General features: G+C 40.1%; 1 protein-coding gene across 5 annotated transcripts in view; it reads right to left on the bottom strand.

Annotated features, from left to right (window-relative positions):
* Nucleotides 1-21,440, bottom strand: part of KCNH1 (potassium voltage-gated channel subfamily H member 1) — a 185,080-nt gene that overhangs the window by 152,040 nt on the left and 11,600 nt on the right. For all 5 annotated transcript variants that reach the window (XR_014690875.1, XM_084512990.1, XM_084512991.1 and 2 more), the window contains exons 2-5: nt 21,235-21,358; nt 20,882-20,988; nt 9,213-9,341; nt 652-770 (exon numbers count right to left, since the gene is read on the bottom strand). Coding sequence is in view for 4 of the 5 variants with exons in the window: in XM_084512990.1 (XP_084369116.1) it covers nt 652-770; nt 9,213-9,341; nt 20,882-20,988; nt 21,235-21,358 (479 nt within the window). In the remaining variant the exon portion in view is untranslated. The remainder of the gene's footprint in view (nt 1-651; nt 771-9,212; nt 9,342-20,881; nt 20,989-21,234; nt 21,359-21,440) is intronic.

Here is a 21,440-nt window from a genome sequence, read left to right as displayed (position 1 = left end):
GAAAGCCCTAAAACCCTGGTACTTCAATCAAGAAGCCTCTTTTCTGCCTATAGCTTTTCACAAAACTTCCAGAGTCTACTTGAACTACAAAATTTCATTTTTCTGTTGTCTGCAGTATTGCTTGTGTCACCTTATAGCTGTTCTGCCCACAAAAGCAGTACCTTAAACACTTTTAACCAATTTGTAAAGCACGTTGGCATCCTACTAAAAGAGAACTATACATATATGAATGCAGAGAACAACTGTGTCAATGATTCTCCAGAATTTCTTTCTGTGCTAGTCTTAGTTTTTCTCACCTCAATTTTAAACAAGCAAATAGCTCAAGATCCTACTAGCACTGAGATCTTCAGAAGAAAGGAAAGTAAAGAAAATGTATTATTTTAATAATAATGCCATTGTAAGGCTTTGTTGAGATACAGAAGCCAAAACAGCAGTTAGGTTTCATTAAGTCTCTTCTAAACACCAGTTTCCATTCCACAGTCACAGCACACATTTCACAGCACATGACATGCTGCTGAGCTCTTGTGCCTGCCACCAGGCTTCAGAATCCCAGGGCAAGAGGGACAGAGTGTGTTCAGCTCATGCGGAGACAGCATACCCACAAAAGCTAAGCACCTTTCTTTGCTGTTTCTTGTGAAAAGGAAGCATTACCTCAGCAAGTCGTGAATGCTTGTGAACGTTCTCTCCTTTCTGCACGCTTGGAGCAAGCTGCTGAAGCACTCCTCGGCTGCTTGTGAGGGCACGGGTCAAGCGAGCAAACTTTCCCCAACCTCAAAAAAACATGCAAGATTATACACGTTACAAAAAAAAAAAAAAAAAATCTGGAAGTGTAACACAAAGTTTATCTTTAAAAAAAATCTGTGTTAGTATTGACCACAAGGGAGTATAATTTAACCATGTATCAGGTAAAAGCAAGACACAAAAAAGGTGGCAGGATGGTAAAGTAATAAAACCCACAATGACTGCAATGACTTTGTATTCAATGGCTCTACACGAGTGCTGTTACACAAACTGCCTCTTTTGTAAGGATAAATGTCCACTTCACAATAATCTTCTATTAAATTCGATGGCCAAATTTGGATCTCACAACCCTGCAGAAGACTCTCCAGACTAATAAAGATGTAGGAATAGAATCAGGCACAATGAAAATTACAGCTGCCTGTAACAGAAGTGAATCTGGCCTCAGATGTACTGAGCGTAGTTCTGGCAAAAGCAAAGCAAAATACATAACATTATAAAAAGCAGAGCAGACAAAGTGAAACAAACAAAATCATTAATTTTATCCTCTGTAAACAAAAGGGGAAAATACACAAATAGATTTTCTCAAACTCTAATAAAACATTTAGCATGTTCTTGCAGAGAATTCAAATGGTGAATTTTAATTCAGAATACTTTCACAGTCATTTCAAATACCCTTCAAAGCAGAAGGCTTGAATGACAGTCACAAGAACTAGTTTTAACTATAACCTTTACGTGTAGTGCTTTGGCATAACAAAAAGAGTCAGGCAGAGTATATGTCTGAATATTTTTGGTAGTCTGAAAGGAAAATATCAGTGCATTTGGTCCCAATCTTGAAAAATGCTAGCACCACCTGGGAACTGTTGAGCAGTCTCACCTCCTACTCCAACTGAGGATGTTCAGCACTTTGCAGACTCAGTTCTTAATGAGATCCTGCTTCTGGAAAAAGTTCTCTCTACATTATAATTTCATCACCAAAAGATACAATAATATTAGCAGTGACTGTTTTTAAAGACCAGTCTGGAGTTTAGCCTGCAATGGTCCACGACAAGTAAAGGAACATGGGCGGTTAAAATACCATCCAGTACATTGAACATATCCTTGCTTGACATCTGTGATGGAGGTTGCAGAAGCATATTTGGTAATTTGAGAGGTGAACACAAAAAATTAACAAATTGCCTGAACTGGCTATTGAATAAGGTCTTCCAAACCATACCTGAAAAGAGAAGTTAGCATTTTCTCCTTTAAACATATTCCACACAATGCATTTATTAAAAGGAAGAATAATTTCAATCATACCTCTCTAAAAATCAAGAACACAACTGAACATTTTCTTAGATCTTAAAGCATATTTTAAAGGAAGTCTGGCACGAGTAATTTAATAGCCAAGTTGAATAAAATTAGCCCACTCTTTTTGGCAATATTCAGCAACAAGAAGATTGTGTGATTTCTACCCAGTAAGCCAAGTTTTCCTGGTAAACCCATATAAGATTAGCTACTGTGAAGCAGTATTTCTCAAAGAAACAAATCAACATGGCAGAACCTCAACTGAGGTCAGTCTGTATCTGTTGTAAACCTGAGCCAAAGCACTTTAATTTCACATACATTTCCATAGAAGGTGGTAGATTTTATTTATTTCTATGTAATATAGACTTATAAACAGTATTCTTCATAATACGTGAAGAAATCCAACCACCACTGATAGGCTGAAGCATGAATGCCTTACCATGTTCTCATTAAAGGTAGCAGAGGTTAAAGGAATGGATCGGGCGGGATGATCTTCAGGTGATGTAACCAGAACAGCCTTTGTGAAGCCAAAGCCATATACAGCAACTTACATTGCCCCAAAACTTTGGCTTTCACCAAACTTCCATGCAACCACTGCAATGTTTCCCTCCTGTTTTGCAGGACCAAGAGAGAAGACCAGCAGCACGGGGAGGCTTTCGTTGCTGTAAATGTGGACTGATGAGGCCCAGGAGGGGCTGGTGTAGGGGATACGAGGAGGAGAGCCGTGCTCCAGGCCGGGAGAGGAGCACCCGAGCCCCATCCCCGGGCATGCCCCGCTCCGGCCGGGCACTGTCCGTGGTGCTGAAGCGAGGCCCCGCTGCTGGCCAGCGCCAGCCCCCGGGATGGAGCTGAAGCTTCCTTCGGGAGCTGCTTGCCTCCCCATCCAGGCACACGATAGCTTGAATCCCAACTAAAATAGCCCCTTTTACCAACCCAAAACAGACTGATAAGCCATTCTGCTCAAGGATGCAAAATTTGATTCAAAAACAGAGGGCAGACTTTGCGTGTCGATTTTCTTCCCATCAGCGGGATGTCTAATAACCAGGCTATTTTGGCATAAATACAGAGATGGAGGAGGAGCACCTCACCTGGGTTATCTTGCACAATAACACTGCCAGGCACCTCTGTGGACATGGTTTGTGGCTATGAATGCTGAGCACCGTCATGTACTCTACCCAATCTTCTTCAATCTCCGTTCAAAAGGCAGAGTGGCAGAGCTTAACTTGTTCCTCTGTCTCAGTACCTCCTGTAAGCACCTACCCTGTGCTTCATGCTGCAAATTTCTCATCCGTGGGTGCCTAAGTGGTATGCAAATGAGCTGTTCTACAAACATGCTAGCTCTTACCTCATACACCAAACTCTGACCTGAAAATGATGCAACTGTACAAGCAAGAGACTTTGTCAACAGGCAGGGCTTTTTAGCTTTTTCTGAACCACTGCTGACCTGAATTCAAGAGGCTTGGAATATATACCTGTGTTCTCCCACACGCTGGGTGAGCACACAGGAACCCAGCATGAAGTAGCACATGACATTGTATGATGAAATGTGTAAAACTGAGTCACCCTGTCTGTATCCCAGGTGTATGAATCTCATCTTTAGGACGGGACATTCTCCTTCTTGTATTGCCTTTTCTTTTTTTCCTCTTTTTTTTTTTTTTTTTCTTTTTTTCAATGAAAGGAAGAAAAAATTGTGGGAACTCTGAAGCATAATTATATTGCATCTACACATTGTGACATAGGGGAAAAAATGGAAAGGAGATGGAAAGTCAGCACTAATCCTACAGAAGGATAACTTCTCTAACACTACTTGAAAAGACAATAGTATGTACTGCATGTATTACAATTTATCCTTCAGGATGCTAAAGGCAGACACAACCTACAGCAAGAAGTGAAGCAACCCACAGCTGTGAAGACTGCTTCAGTGAACACAGGTCAAATACTGGACTTGAGCCACAAAAGAGAACGTAAACATTATTTTCTTAGTGTTACAGGGCTGATTAGAGAAATAAAGAAAATAGGTTCCACAACGGTGTAGAAACATATTGATGTTAGTCCTGCTAAGACTAGAGGACTAGATGATATGGATTACAAGTTCTCTTTCAACATAATCAGTTAGTTGCAAGATCCCTACATCCATTCTCTTCCTCTGGAAATTGATAAAATAGAAATTAAACTGAAATCCAATGACTCTATGGGATTCTTATATAGGTATATATATTCCACAAACAGGCAAGAGCTCACATAGCTTCAGAGAAGACAGCCTGGAATTCAGGAACAAAACATAAAAGCTGGATGCCAGCGCCATGGTTTTGCATTGCCTGTGCTTCTTCATGTCTTTGATTCTAACACATTTTTTATAATTATTGGTCTCCTTTTCCACTTCTGTCCCTGCATGATGTTTTCTGCAAAGCAATCAGATGGCACTCATGTCTCCAGCTTCAAAAGGATGAAGAGCCTTCAAGATTCCAGCACTAACTTCAGCTGTCCTGCATTCTGTGATGCTCTTTCAAGTCTTCCACTATTTCATAGTAAAAATGTAACTAAAAACTGCTCCTGAAAACACACAAGTCAACAACATGCTTGCAACAGGGATAAAAGCTGTCCCTTTAACTTTGTTTCATGGGGAATCATGGCATCGGAATACACCTTTGGGATATTTTACACATCAATATCTCACTTCATTAACAATCTGTTCAAGCCAAATAAACCAATTTTCTGCATTTTGAGATGAGTATGATCTGTTGATACTCAATCCACAGCAACATTTATTATTTATTTTAGGTAATCATTTGTTGCCTATAAATATCCTCTATTTGATAATAATGACTCACAAATTTAAACATTAAGCACCATGGCAGTTACAGAATCCTTGTTACCATGTTGCTGATTCATGACTGTTAAACCATCCCTAGAGTGAGACCAGAAAGACATGACTGCTAGAGAAAAAGTAACTTTGGCCACGTCTGTTGTTCACATAGAAATGTGTAAATGCAAGCAAATCAGCATTCCAGCAGTTATCACCTCCACTGGTACCACCATTGCTTTCTGGCATATCAAAGGTCCCTGCTTACATCCATCATGCCTCTCTGCAGTCCTAATGCTCCTTTCCTTTGAAACTTCATAACTTAAAACTGTGTTATTTTTCCATCTGGACTGGAAAAGCATACTGAAGTTTTTAATATACTCACTGCTTCCCTTTCATTTGCTTCCTTTTTAAGAAACCAATTAATCTAGATGAAAGTAAAGTATAACAATCAAAATATTTCAAATACTGGCTCTGCTCATATAAATACATCTTTAAAAACAGAACAAAAAAAATTAAAAACAAAAAATAGAGAAACAAGAAGAAAAAAAAAAAAAATGAAACATTAGGCTGGAGTTTTCCCTGAATTGAGATGAAGGAGGCAATCAAAATACTATTTTTTGTGCAGCCCTGCTTGTGATGCAAAGGGGAGCTTAGCTGCAAAATGAAATAAAGCTTCAGCAGAGGAGATAACTGATGATTGCTACAAAGCACAGGAGGTTAAAACAGCTATGAGGCTAACAACCATTCTCTCATGTGATTCAGTGATGTTGAACTTGACAGTACCTTTTTTTAAAAAATACAATATATATAGATATAATCCAAAGCACAATTCCCAAACTTTTATAAGGCAGCATAGATGCATCTCATTATGTTCTCATCATATTCACATGTGCAAAACCTGTTTCCTACTAGCTGCTCAGACTGCATGCAGGCTTTATTTGTTTGCACAAGTTATTGTTTTCATAAAGTGATGCATTCTGCTTTATACACTATTCTCAAATGTCTCATACTTGGTGTGTTGGATCTCAAATCAAAAATGACACATACAGACAGACTGTAATTCCAGAACATAGCATATACTCTAAAATTCAGCTAAGATGGTGACCTATCACTTCCCAAGACAAATTTAGCTATGATATCACTTGATTTTGCCTACTTCTTCAAGGTTAGTTTCACCTACTTATTTCTTCCCAATTTGTGTTTTCTTTTTAAAGGAGAAAGTATACAGGGAAAAATGGAAAGAGGCTGTTTAAAAAAAAATTATATCATCAACATCACTGACATACTGTTTTTAAGTTGTTTTATTTAGAACATACTATTTTTAAAGCATCTGCACTTAAAAGCAAATTTACTTAACTTCCATAGCAGTCATAAAATAAATATCTACTAAATTATCTGAAACAACACAATTAGTACCTACTTTTTGCTTGACTTTAGAAATATTGTTTCATCTATTTCAATCTCTGAAACTATTAATTTAAAAAAAAAAAAAAAAAAAAAAAAGGATTTAGAATGATAAATGGTACTAGGACCTTCTATCTTTCTCTGAATCAGCTTTGGATAAAAAATGACTATTAATTTTTGTGTACAAGTCAATCACCTTTCATTATGGTTTAATACTTTGCACTTCAGGAGTGACTGCATCATTTGTAGATGAATAGTCATGCTTAAAATTGCCAGCAAGTGATAGAAAACTGAGATATAGTGCAGCTAAGCAGGCTCAGCCTGACAGATTAGCTGTTCTTTAAATGAACCATGTTCTTGTACTGGATAATGTTTTTCTCTGCATAGACATACAGGCATTAATTTTGAAGAACTCAAATACTTCACACTGTGCCACTCAGCAACTACGCAAATAACCAGCGTTTACAAAATTTCTGCATTTGGAAGCATCCTATTATATATTAACTGGTCAAATACACGAGACTGATCTCATGTATAAACACACTAAAAGAGGAGTAGTTGATAAAAGCTGATTGAAAGTGAAAAAGGAAAAATAATTGGTTTAGTAATCAGTTTTCAGTTTAAATTAAAAACAATAAATATGTAAATTCAGTGTTAAGTTTCAGACTGGGAGCTCATTTGTTTCCAGAGTGTTAGGGATGTTCCTACAAAAAATGCTGTCCTTCAAATATATGCTACAATCCTCCAACGTGACGTTGTATATGGTGCAAAGAATGTGTCCTCTGCAAAGCTCAGGTTTGTAAAAGCAGTGATTTTAAGAAACAGCTAATACAATTTTACCTCTTTTGGAACTTCCAGAAATATTCTTCCCCTCCATGAGTCCCAGAACGCATTGGAGACAATCAATTGTCTAACACTCCACACCTGCTTTTCCCACCCTCACAGTATCCAGTTGCACAATGAGATCTGATATTAAAGACATGGTCATGCATGTAACATTCTGTTTGGCAAATTAGTTTTTATTTTACAAGGAATTGCTCATCTAGCCATCAAGTGACTGGCATAATATCACTTAATAAGAGCACACAACAAAATTGCAAAGCTAGCCTATAGGAAGTAATTTATAGAAGAGAGAAAGACACAGGATAAATTAAGGATTAGAAAAGAATGTGTGATTTCATTTGTATCACATTTGATTTGCATATACAGCAACAGAGAACTCTACTGGCATGAAACTGGTGCAACTTCAGTAATTTTAGGAGATTTGGAAACAACATTTGGAACAGTTATTTAGTGCACAAACTCTTCCATACATAGAGTTGTAGTGCTCGGGGAGGGAGTACAGAGCTGTCAGTAAGTGGCCGCTAAATAATATGTCCAGTTCTTCTGCTCTGTCCGCAACTTTCAGTAGTAATTTAGCAAGTTTTCATGGGCCACGTGAAGAAATTTTGCTTAGCACCTCTGCAAGTTAGTGCATTTGTACTTTGGCTTAGTCATTATGTTATTTTAGATATGGACCTGCCAATAATACTATGATCACTGCAAGAATAGTGTGATCTCAAGATCCAACACAGGAGATAAAAAATAAATAAATAAATTCTTCTTTCAATATACTTCTCTTGAAACCAAAAAGAGGTTGCAGTGTTTCCTGTGCTGAAAGTGGACAAACTTCTCAAAAGAGCACAGGTCACTACTACAGTAAGGATCTTCTGCAAAACCAAAGAGAAAAGGCAAAGCTGCCACCCCTGAATGCCCTGCTTATCAACTGACTACCTCAAGCAAAGGCCTTCACTCCCACCAAATAAATGAGAGACAGCTTTACTGCATCATGCTGATTTATCTATGATGTCAGTCCTCATCAGGATTCAGTGAAGACAACTAGTCAGGGGAAAAATATTGTAGACCCAACCTTTCCAAGAAGACTCATTTTTTTTCATTTTATTAAAGCACTGAAAACCGAAACAAATAGTATTCAAAAGGAGAAAAAAAAAAAAAAAAAAAAAAAAACTTAACTTGGAAGAGGGTATGTTTGTCAAGGTTGTACTTCCTTTTTCATGGTAACAGGTGTTTCCACTTCAAGAAACTGCATTTTTAAAGACTAATATTTTGAGAATAAATGTAAATCAGTTCACCTTCACAGTAAGTTTCCTGTTTAATTTAATACGACAAATATTATTAAATACTACAAAAATGCAAACAACAGGAGAACTTACGTCCTATTCCCCCCCAAAGGACGCAAGTCTCTGTAATTCTCCATGTGGGTACAAAAGGTCTGTTTTTGACAGGATCTGAACGTGAGCGCAAGTTTATGCCTCTCTCACAGCTGAGTTTGCTTCCAGGCTTCTAGGGTGTAACTCAGTAAAGGGTTAACAGCAAAACACAGCAGCGCTACTTCACTCAACCTGACAGCTTGAACCTGATTCAATTTAAGACTACAGTAATCTTTTCACAGATGTAAAAGGACACTAGTCCTGAACTTTAATATAAGAATCCCATAAGAATGCTAATTCACGTCAAGACAGGCAGAATGAAATAATTCAGATAGTGGTTAGACTCAGATAGGGTTAATATCTCCATTTCTGCATAAAGTGTCATACTCAGTTTGTACAGGGCCAATACCCTTCAATTCCCTCTGAGATCAAAGAGACTGTTAAGCAACACTGTGCTTGAAGACTGTGCTGACCTGGGGATTAATAATGAGTTTAAACGGAAGAGCAGCACCTATTTGCTAAGTAAACTCTGCTTCCTGCAGCACTTGGGGGTTTCATTAGCAATGACCCGTTCTAGTGCAGGCCAGAGCCAATCCCTTTAGGAAACCTGCAGCCATTCTTCGCACATATGCAGTCCATATTGGCATAATGACAAGTTATTTTAACATCTAATCCTTTGGCTTTGGTATTTAAAGGACTTCATCTCTTTCAAGACCAGGGCAAACGAACAGAAGCAGCATAAATATATAATTGTGAAAAAGACAAACCTTTACATGAATCATCTTCAATTGGCTGCTTGAAAGCCGTTATGTCATTGAAAGTGCAAAGAAATAAAACCACTTTATCCTGCTCATTTCGGATTGGAGCAATTTTCACAAAGAACCAGACAGGTGTTCCTGGAAACAAACATATCAAGAAGTTGGTCAATGGTAGGCAGAACAGTAAGTGTGCTAGTTTAGATTTGTATACATCCAAATCAGCCTTCTATAAATGTTACTTAAATATTTTGTGGTTTTTTTTGTTTGTTTGGTTGTTTTTTTTTTGCAAACACCTACTAGAAAAAACAACAAAGCAGCTGACAAGCATTAGTTAAATTCTGTGCTCTACTTCTGATTAGCTTTTTAATCTTCAGGAATCACTTACTACTTCTGGGTTTCATCTACAAAGCCCATATGTGAACTTATAACATACTTTGAGATCTGATAGGAAAGTTTTCCCTATCATATACCTACACATACACAAGCGTGCACACAGCAGTCTTGGTAGTTCTATGCAACTGTTGCAGAGAGGCCACCAATGCCTAGACCATGACCATAACAGAGTCGCAACTCAGGAACATGACTGTTTTGGTTGATTTTAGTCTTCTCTGCAAGCAGGGAGCACCATACCCTAGAAACTACGTCAGCTCTGGCCTTGTCTGCAAATCCTCCCATGCAAGGGATATTCTTTGCAAGCTGACTTTGACTTTCTCCTGAGCTTGTTCACAATCACTCTTAGTGTGAAGCAGGACTCCACCAAATTCAGGAGAGAATAAGCCATCAGCACCAGACCATGGACAGGAGTAAGATGTACTGCACATAACCGTACTTTTTTAATTACTTCAGTAGGAAAACTCCTAGTGAAAACGGCTTGAGAGATTAGAGCCTGCACATCACAGAAAAAGATGCTCCCAGATAATGATCCTTCAGATGCTGCTGTCAATTTTCCTTGATATCTGTCCACACAGATCACCTTGAGGAGAGAAGCTGTCAGTCAGCCCTGCCTTTCTACATTTCTAGCTGTTCTGCTGAGGCTGCTGGAAAGGCAACAGTGATGGCAATGAAGTTCCATTTATCAAGACTGTGTCTACCACTCCCATTCCACAGGAGTCACTACAGCAGTGTTGGTAACACTTCAGTATAACAAGGTTGAAGGCATCAGAAAAAAAAAAAAGAAAAAAAAAAAAACAGTTGTTTCCCCTTTTATCCTCCCCCATATCATAACATGGGCTTCTTGAAGGCACCAGTTTTTCTGTGTAATCCTAACTCTGGTGTTAAAAAGATGGCTAATTGTACATGAATTTTCAGACTGTCCCTATACCCTCAGTGACCGCAAAGAAAATATTCTTCATTGCTTTTGTGAACCTGAGATGTAAGAGCCAAAGAGAGGATTCAGGCTTGCTCGCTGTGAGCAACATTTCTCTCAAGTTTCCCTTGTGAACTACACTTGACAGAAGGATCCACATACAAGGAGCCAATACCAGCTGTAAAAATCAGCAGACTTTGACCATCTGGGAAAACCAGAACAAACAGCACTACATCTAATTTTTTGCCACTTGTGCAGGACAGACTATTTCATAAAGGGTTATCTCAGAAGATTATTTCTTTTCTGTCCTGACCACAGGGCCCTCATCTAGGCTAGAGACCAGATTCTCTTTCACTTGAATTACTCGATATTTTAACGTGAGTACATTTAATAGGGTGTACTTCATGCCGTAGTTATTTATTACTAGGGCCACTTGTGTTCTTACTGTCAAAGGATCACCAGGAAACCTCAGGTATTTCACAACTTACTCTTCAGCAAAGCGAGCAAAGGCAGCATTTTTCACCTACGTTAATATAACAAAGCATGTTGCTACCAGTGCCTCACCTGGCTGTTTCCCAGCCTCTGTACTTAGCAATCTTTTCTGGACACAGAAAGCCAAGGCATCTCCAAGACCCATGGAAAACTTCCATAAATTAAGCTTGATTCCCCACTGTGCCTGTATAGCACAGGCAATTTCAAAGCCTGGCTGTGTTTCCATGCCATATGTACAGCCACCTCTATGAACAGCAGGGTATTTGATGCAAGGAGCCCTCCACTCAAAGAGCAGAGAAATCCAAATGGAATCACCAATGGACATTTCTGGAGCATGCCTGCATAACAAGAAGTATTCAGGGATCAATACTGGTGTGTGTGTGCATTTTGTTTGTTTGTTTTTAAGAGCCAGCATTCCTGAACAAGCCCTTCCAATAAAATATAATTAAACAAAAATGCTAAATGAAAGAAAAGATTCAAAAGAGTAACTGTGCCAGCAAAATCATCACTATAGAAGACACTGCTGCAAAGCAGCCAACAGTAATTTTCAAGGCAGCAATGCCCTTTACACTCCCCTTTCTCACAATCTCCTAAAATTGCCCGTCTCCATCTCTTCTTGCCTAATTGTTCTTCCCAATTGCGTATGTGAACTCTTGCGAGGCTGATCAAATCTGTACGCTGGTTTTACTCTGACACCTTGGTGACCAATTACTTTTTATTTTACCCACTTCAACAACCTTCATTAGCACTGCAACTTTTTTAATCAGTCAGAATCTCTGTCAACAGCCTACATGCTCTCACTTTTTTGATTAGGGATTTTTTCCATTCCCAAAAACACTTTGTATTGTTTTCTTACTTCAAGCAACAGCCATTCTGCTACAGGCTACTTGTATATTAAGCCTATAGCTCTGAGGCCAGATTCCACACTCAGCTGCATCTCTGCTTCTCACAGCTATATAAATTACTACCCTGCTTTTGAAGATGCTGTGCACATCACAGGAACAGAAAAGATGCAATTCATCCTCTTATTCTGGCTATTTGTCAGATGCGTGCCGTTATTTCCTCTTTGTGATTATGATATGATACATTGCTGCATGACTTTTCCCATGTCCTGAATGCAGCAAGAGGAAAGACTTCTCCTGACAACCTGTAGGAGGCTGCTTCAGGGCAGGGGGCTTACAGAAGCAGGGTTCTCACCTTCTGACTCCTTCAACTCCCACTCCCGTGCTGCATTATTTCTATAAAAAAGGAAAAAACACAACTCTTTTATCTAGAATCAAGTGTATATCTTCACAATCTGCCCACTGGCAATGAGAAAGAGGCAGATATCCTTGCTAACTAGAAGTTTTTGATAACTGTCATTATCTGGGAAACCTTATCGTTTGCAGAGTGTCAGAGTGCCATGTACAGTCTGTGTTGCAGGTAAGAGTATCAAACCAAGCCGGTACACAGGACCTGTGTAAATCATCTTGCAGTTTGAGCTCTACATAGTAGCAGAGCAACAGCAGAGATAGGTAGATGGAAAATTCTGCCCAGCCATCCTATCTACCTCCCCCAACACTAAGCGGAACTTCTCCCTGCAGTATGTTCATCACCATCTTGTCAGTCTCCTTTGGGAACAGAAGACAAGTGGATACAAAAACAAATTCACGAGGTGAGTGCTCGCAGGGCTGAGCTACGTGGGCTTTCTGCAGTACTCTGCAACCAGGACTTCATTCATCGTGGAACTGGGATCCGAACTGTGGGAACGCACCGAGAGGCTTAGCCAGTATGTGGCTGTGCTCAGCTCTTTCCCTGCATACTGGTTTAATTATCAAAAGAATTTTACTTTTTTAAACATTAAACAGTTTATTTAACTATTAAACAGGAAAGCTTGAAGTATAAACCAGTTATAAATCAGGTCGGAAACTAGAATTTCAACCTCCTACAGGCAGCCCTCATACTCTTGGTGTCAAAGCGGATGTCCTTGCTCAGCCAGACAATCACTGCTGGCAAGAGGCACAAACCAGGCTATTCTAATGAAAAATGTGATTTTCAGATTCAGTCCATGGGCTATTCAGGCAGTAAGAGAAACTGCAGAATGTGTTTCAGAGCTCTCGTAGCAAAACAAGAGCAACTTCCCCTTATGCCTCCAGTGTGCCTTGATGTACAGCCACTCAGAGACTGTTTACCAGCGTCTCCAACAATACATCTACTTTCATTTACATTTTGTGTTCAGTTCTGGCAAAGTCTCTCACTGGTGAAGTTCAATGATAATGCCAATGCACAAACAAAGAGGTAAACACTCCTAAGCCATGTTGGCTTCCATTAGATTTGGAAGCAACAGTGAAAGAATCCAGAGTTTTTCTGATGGCGTTGGACCAATCCTGCTAGGAAAGGAATAACACTCAAAGCTGGTGGAGAAGAAGTGAGAACAAATACTAAGAGGTTAAAATCTACAACAAACTCCTGACAGTGACCTGTATCACCAGCCTCTTTTGCAGTACCCATATTATCTAGATAATTAGAGAATTAACAGATGCAGCTCATCATGGTCTTCACTGGCTTCAGCACAGGACTTAGGGTGATGCCTTAAAGGCAAGACAATTTTACAAGACATAATTCAGGTCCCAAATCTTCTCCAGACCAACATACAGTAAATATCTCCACACCTTATCATTTCCCATCTGTAACACAAGTACTAATGTCTCTTCCTTCTCCTGTTTTCCAGCCCTGTGTATTTCACCAGTGATATATTCCCCCCCCCCTGCCAGGAACACCAGCATTCAACATGTGATTTGACTTTGGCTGAGGTCCTTCAGAAATTCAATGCATGGAAGTGAATGAAGCATTAAAGGTGTATTCCTACTTCTCCCCCTGAGCATACTGATAACCTCCCCACCCCTTCAGTTTTCCCTCCTCTCAAACCAAAATAGTCTATAATGAAAATCAAAATCACCATCTAAACATGCTCTGCCCCATACCTTGAACCGTTTAACCAAACAGGTCAATTTACCACCTGTTTTTCATAACTACAAAAAGCACATTGTTTAAATAAAACTGCAATGAGCAGTTTTTCTTTCCACAAAGTAGAATGAAATTTATACACAGAATAAAAAAAAACACGTTTGACTATTCAGCTGATGTCTTCACCCTCCTCACTGAATGGGGTAAGTCTCCCCAAAGCAGTACAACTTCTGTATTACTTCATGTTTCAATCAAGTGGTCATCAGACAGCTATTGCCCTGAACATAAACAGTCAAGCAGTATGGCAATGAAAAAGCTAGAAGGACTCGCTGTGTCTGCAGCAATTACTACGTGCAGCGATGCAGACAGCAGGACTTCAGTTATGTAAACAGCACAGCTGACCAGTACAGTCACCCTTTTTGGAGTTTCACTTATGCCCAGGTCACTGTGAGATTGTTTCTGTCTACCACCACAGACCAAATAGTTTGTCCTACACCAAATTAACACACAAACTGATTTGGAAGAGTTTGGCAAGCCACTATATCCACATAGTTTTTAAACTAGAAACACAGAGGAGTCTCAGGCATCTGACCATACAAGACAAAAAGCAAAAGTCTTCCTATAGACTTTACCTTTCAGCAGAGGGTGTGCGCTGAGTGAGAACAAGCCAGCTCGGTATGTGAGAGCTCACCACGCTGCGCCAATAACAGCAGACGTTACAATACATTTCCATCATTTTAAAAGATATTGCCTTCATGGCTCCGTACCTGGTGTTGCTATGTACCGACAGCTAATGCTTCTAAAGGTCAGACCTTTACATGCTAAGATAAAGAAAATCAATTTCAGCCCCCAAAGGTGGAATTGCTATGCACAGAGTTATCCTACAACACTGGAACAACACCGTATAAAAAGGTTCACCACACACCCTACTGCCACTGTGTTGATATGATTTACCTGTTCTTCAGGGAAATCAAAACCAGAAAGTGTGTATATGAAAGGGTAAGACACAGGGAAGCCTGAAAATCTTCTTTCCATTTACTTCAGATAAAATATTTAAGGAGTAATCTTGGAAAGTCTCACTGTACTGACCATGGAGGAGATGACAGCAGGTCTTGCTTGCCAGCACATTTGAAGTCATCAAGGTCAATGGAAATTATAATTTTAATGAATCCAGAATACTTTGGTTTAACCTTCCTGAGGGTAAGTGAACTCATGCAGATGGATTTCACAAAAGGATGCAGACGTATAACTTTTGAAAAATACGGAGCTAGATTTCAGTGGCAGGCTCAGGAGGTTACATGACAGTGTATGCTGGCTCCTTTATTCCTGTTTCTAGTCCTATGCAAACATTTAGTTTATCAATGTATATACCAAAAGTATCCATCTGCAGACACAAGAAGCACAGCACACACAAATATAAATTATTAAATGGTTTAAATCAATACCAGTTATGAGAAACTCTCCCTAGCAGTGGGCAATCAAAGATCTACCACCCCCAAAGTGAATTTTGCTCTCTATAATTGGAATGTGTTGAGTTGTTCCTTTTTAACTTGTTTTTCTACCTATGTAAAAGCACTGGTTACAAAGGTAAATGCAAGCAGAATCTGCCAAATCACTATTTTGGGCTTATTTATCATACTTTGACATCTAAGAGTATCAAAGGGTGCATGTGTCAGGGAGGTTGGGGAAAGAGAAGAGGCATGTTTAAAAAAATCAACAAAAAAAAAAATAACCAAAAAAAATCTTTGTAGCATTCAATTTCTTAAGCATTCAAGAACCCTGAAAAATAGGGAATTGAACCTGAATTCAAACTGGGAGTGAGGCCCGGCCTTTAGGACATTGCTGAGTACACATGTTATGGTGAGAGCTGCTGCTTATCTGAACCATTTTGTAACGTGCAAAAGAATCACCTGCAGCCCATCCTTCAGCTGCTGCTTCCACTGGCCTCACCTTCAGAAAATACCTGAGGGAAAAATAATAATTTTTAAAAAGGTGGTTCTGCAGCACTGCTGTAGACCATGAGCAACAGGAACATCTCTGCTCAAACAGAAGACACTTGGAGCCTCTTTGTAACTCAGTGTGGATTTTATGCACCATTTCACAGACCCTCCCCTGTGTAGCTGCAAATTAAGATAACGAAGGCCAGTGTGCTAGCTAGAACCATTCTTTGTCAGCCTGCTCTGCTGTTCAAGCCTGCATTGCATTTAGCTCTCAGCCCACTTCTGATCCTCTTCCACTGAAGCATGACTGAATAATGCAGAGAAGAGGGGCTTAGATTTGGAATGGGCATCACCTCTTCTGAGGCAGAAGGAAGAAAGTAAATTTCCATTTATACCAAAATTTACTTCTGCAGTAATGGCGGCAAGTGCATCTAGAAGCTGCCTGCCTTTGTGCTGCTTGTAACCCAGCCCTTTGCTGTAGATATGGAACTAGGCAATGAAAGTCTAAGTTTAATTTACTAAGCCATTTTTATTTATCAGGCCAAGTGTAAAGTACAAAAACCTAACAAATGGCTTTCAAAGTCTCATGAGAAATTACACTTTCAAAGCTGCATCAGTTCAAATAAGTTAAGATATGACTAAGACCAGGAAAATCTTTTCTAAAACATCAGGCTTTATCCTTCCTTGGTGTAAGTTAGCATAACTCCACTGATTTCATTGAGGCTCAGCATTGTTTTGTCTTTCCCATATAAACATAAACAATACTTCCAGAGTCACAGGACACTCACATCTAATCAGACAATGGAAGTGAAGCTCTCACATGAAATTACTGTCAGCATGTCTGCTGTCATTTTGCAGTCCAGATTAAATAAAGCTTTCGCTTTGTCTCCTTCCAGGTATGACAATGAATCGCCACCGAATGCAATGGGATGGCACCAGGGCTGCAATGACAAAAACTTGGTGGCTGTGCACCTGCTTGCTTCAATTGCTTCCAATTATCCTGAAGGTGCACCACATTTCTAGGAAGCAATTTTTTCTACAGAATAACAACAATCATCACATATCTGCTAAGCAATCATGGAGACCAGGATAGAGAGAATGGCCATAAATGCAAACATTGTGAAGGCAGAAAATTCTTCTGAATACTACAGGCTACATTATTTCTATACCTGATACTGTGATCTGCAACTAGGCTGGTGGAACACTGTATCAACATCTGGATGGAGCACTCCTGTAGTACAACTAAATGCCAGCACTTGGTGACCACCATGGAAAGTGTCAAAAATGTCTGTTGTTTCTAGCAGCATTACTGAATGTCACAAACTATTGGTGACATGTTGAGTGTAAGATCAGGACGTAATGGTTATCCAGAAAGAGAGGGATGATTCTTGCTCATAAAGATACAAGATGAAGATTAACCTGCAGTAACAACAACCTGGTTCACTTGATACTCGTGCTTTATTTTCCTTTTTTTTTTTTCTGAAAGAAGATATTGTATTGTTAAACAGCTAGAAGTATATTAAATGTAAAGGCTGTTGAAAATTCAACAGTACAAAAATGGAAGAAAAAATTTGCTATTTACCACAACTGTTAGTTTAAAGGGAGGGAGTGGACAGGTAAATAACAACAAAAATCTATTTCCTGGCTAATTTGTTGGCTAATTTGAAGAAAAATGGAATAAGTGAAGACTACAAAGAGGGAAAAGAAAAAAAAAAAAAAAAAAAAAAAAAAAAGGAAGAGCAGGCAAAAAAGATGCCTAACAAAATTCAGATTTCTTTCCAAAGCCTTCAGAGTAGGCTGAAACCTATCATGTTCATTGCCCAAGCAAGCAATCGCCATAGTTTCAGGCAGAGGTTAGGTGACCACAAGGACAAAGGAGGCAGCAGTGTGGGTGCTAAAAGACTGGTAAACAAGACAGTATTTTCTGTGATGAGGTCTTTCTCAGAATAAGTCACAAGGACATCCCTTTTTTGGTACTACTCAGTTGCAGCTCTCTGGTGTTATTAGTCAGTCTTTCTAACAGTAGTTAAGGTACCTTTAAAGCTGGAAGTCTAACAAAAACAAGAGCACTGTGTTTTGTTAAACTTAAAGTAAGCTCTGTGCTTTCCTTTTTCCCATGCCTGTGACCCTCCATGTACGTAGCAGAACCATCGCAGCCCTGCTTTTTGGCATGTCGCACAACACAGCTCCTGCACAGCTGGACTTTGTTCTAGGCCGCCTCTCCTCAGGGAAGCGCACAGCGGGGCAGGAAATATTCCTCACTCCACAGTTACCTTGCTCTAAATCTGCATAAAAGACGGAGAGGCCCCAGGCTGTACTACAGGCCATATGCTGCAGCAATGACAGAAGAGGAGCTGCAGAGCCTCTTGGTGCCAAATCACTGCTAAGAGAGAATTCCACATCCTCCTAGATCCCACACTGCAGCTTATTTACTTGGCTTTGGATGCATAGAGGTGAGCTGCATATGTCCCTACAGCCACTAACTGAGCTAGGAACAGAAATCAGCTCTAAGAAATAGGTAAACGTTGGAGGTGGGTAGCACTGAAGGGCATGAAGCATAAAGCAAGGCCACCCAGACAGTGCATGCAGCTTTTCTAATGAGTTGGATTAGCAAAGCTGTGCTCCAGAAAAGCCCTGAGCAATGACATCGTGTCACAGGTCATGATGCTTTGAACAGGATAAAAAGACTAGAAAAGAGATGAAGACAAAATCTCTTATGGATGTCTTTTTTCCTCTAAAGAAGAGAGAAACCAATTCCTTGTACTTTGGCACCACCAGTTCTTGAAAGAGCAAACAAATTCTGATAGAAAACAAGCAGTTCCACACATCCACAGATGAGCATTACAGCACACACATGTTGTCTTAGCTTCCTGAGTCCCTGTGGTTCTCTCTCCAAACTCCAATGACCATAGAACAGCTTGGGTTGGAAGAGACCTTAAAGACCATCTAGTTCCAATGCCCCTGAGATGCCACCCCTAGATCAGGCTGCCCAGGGCCCCATCCAACCTGGCCTTGAGCACCTCCAGGGATGGGGCATCCACAGCTTCTCTGGGCAGCCTGTGCCAGTGCCTCACCACCCTCCGAGTGAAGAATTTCCTCCTAACATCTCATCTAAATCTCCCCTCTTTTAGTTTAAAACCATTCCCACATCCTTCTTGTGCCTGGGGCTGCAGACCTGGACACAGCACTCCAAGTGGGCCTCACAAGGGCAGAGTAGAGGGGGACAATCACCTTCCTCAACCTGCTGGTCACACCTCTGTTGATGCAGCCCAGGACACAGTTCACCTTCTGAACTGTAAGCACGCACTGCTGGCTCATGTTGAGCTTTTTGTACACCAGAACCCCCAAGTCTTTCTCTGCAGGGCTGCTCTCAGTTCTTCTCCCAGTCTGTTCTCCTGTCTGGGATTGCCTTGACCCAGGTGCAGCACTTTGCACACTTGGACTTCTTGAACCTCATTAGTTTCACATGGTCCCACTTCTTGAGCTTACCCAGGTCCCTTTGGGTGGCATCCCTTCCTTCTGATGTATTGACTGCACCACTCAGCTTGGTGTCATCTGCAAACTTGCTGGAGCTGCACTCAATCCCATTGTCTATGCCACTGATAAAGATACTAAACAGTATAGGTCCTAAGACAGACCCCTGAGGGACACCACTCGCCACCAGCCTCCGCCCAGACATAGAGCCATTGCCTACAACTTTCTGGGTGTGACCATCAAGCCAACTCCTTATCCACTGAATGGTCCACCCTTCAAATTCATCTCTCTCCAATTTGGATATCAGGATGTCATGTGGAACCATGTCAAAGGCCTTGCAGAAGTCCAGGTAGATGACATCCGTTGGTCTTCCCTTGTCAACTGATGCAGTCACATACAAGGCCACCAGATTGGTCAGGCATGATTTGCCCTTGATGAAGCCACACTGGCTGTCTCAGATCAGCTCCTTGTTTTGCATGTGCCTTGGTACTGCTTCCACAATCATCACTAGCTGGTCATTTCAACAGAAAGACCAATGGCTGCACGCACAAAAGTAGGTGGGATTATGTTTCCTTAGAAAACTGTTCCTTCTGACAAAGAATAAGGTAGTAATTAGGTTAACTGTTGAAAATTGCATCATAGCAGTTTATGTTATACTTACCATTATTGCTGTACTTTTTGGTTAGAGACCCCGAGCCCACTACAGCAAGACTGATCAAACTGATCATCACAGCATCATAGTAATGGGAAGAAGTTGCTAGCAGGATGCTCCTGCAAGGTACCCTGCCTTGTACACAGACACTACCAGTTTCATGGTTAGGAAAAAAAAAAATGTTAAGAGCGAAATGAAAGTAACAGAACACAGCCTTCTAGCTTGACATTTGGCCAGCCTGAAGACACCAGTGAATTTGCACTTCAGGTCATGTTGGGTAGATGAAAATAACTGCAATGCCATAGTCATGGGGTGGGAGAACAAATTTGAGGCAAATAGTTCATCTGCTGACATGTGGAGTTACAGACACACTAAAATTCCTAGAAAAAAAATCATGCTACAGTTAACGAGTAGTTTTATCCAAAGCAAAGACAGTTTCATCACAAGGCATCAAAAGGAAGTGGTTCAGCTTCTAAAACAAAATATAGCATCCTTTTATTATGAAGCCACATCTAAACACTGGTTTTGCTAAATCAAAATTGAGAAAAAATTTAAAAGTACCTTCTCTGTAAGAATAATCGTTTGCATAAACCTAGCTTGGACATCAACATTGCTAATGAAATCTTGAGTGTCATCATCACACACGAATTGCTCTAAAGGTCAGAACAAATTAGAGCTTCCTCTGCCTCCATGAGTGACTTTCACCCCTAATGTTCTCATTTCTCCCTTGTAGATCAACTGGCAGAACAGGGGTTTATGTAGCCCTACATAAAACACAGTACTATGGGCTGGCAGACTTGTAGCTCGTGTTACGATTTAAAACAATTTTCCACACCTACATTAACAAACAAACCAATCAACTACTTACTGTTCTTCTTGTACATCAGGATTTCAAAGGAGTTCATCTCATAGTTCTCAAATGTTTGTCGGACCTTGTCAATTGTATCTTTGTCTGTCAGCTCTCCATACATAAAACTGCAAATAAAGCAAGGAATTCAAGTCAGATACAAGACAAAGACACAAAGCCATTTGTTTACAGTGTGAAAAGAACCTATTTAGAAATAGCCCTTCTTTGATTTTGTTTCACCTGAAAAGCATATTTGACAGATGCAGCCCCAGGAGATAAAAGACAGAATTGGGATAAACAGATTACTGTTTTCCTCAAGCAAGAAGCACAACACTACAAGCTATTTAACAGAAAATAAATCTGTTCCCAAATACCTGCAGGTGCTGCTTTTTTGCATAACTTCTGCTCTGTGATATCCTGATAGCTTGCAAAATCCATCGTTGCTGTACACAATGGGCCAATCCACTATCTGGGCATTACCCAAGACAAAATTAGTATCTGTTTGAAAGAACACATCAGTTAGACATTAGACAAGGCTAGGGTTGCATCAGTAGAAAGACTCATTTTGGGATCCCAACCT

The sequence above is a fragment of the Aythya ferina genome (assembly GCF_964211825.1).
Source record: "Aythya ferina genome assembly, chromosome: 3".
Taxonomy (NCBI): Eukaryota; Metazoa; Chordata; class Aves; order Anseriformes; family Anatidae; genus Aythya; species Aythya ferina.
The sequence above is the reverse complement of the archived record's forward strand: the minus strand, read 5'-3'. Positions and strand labels throughout refer to the sequence as shown.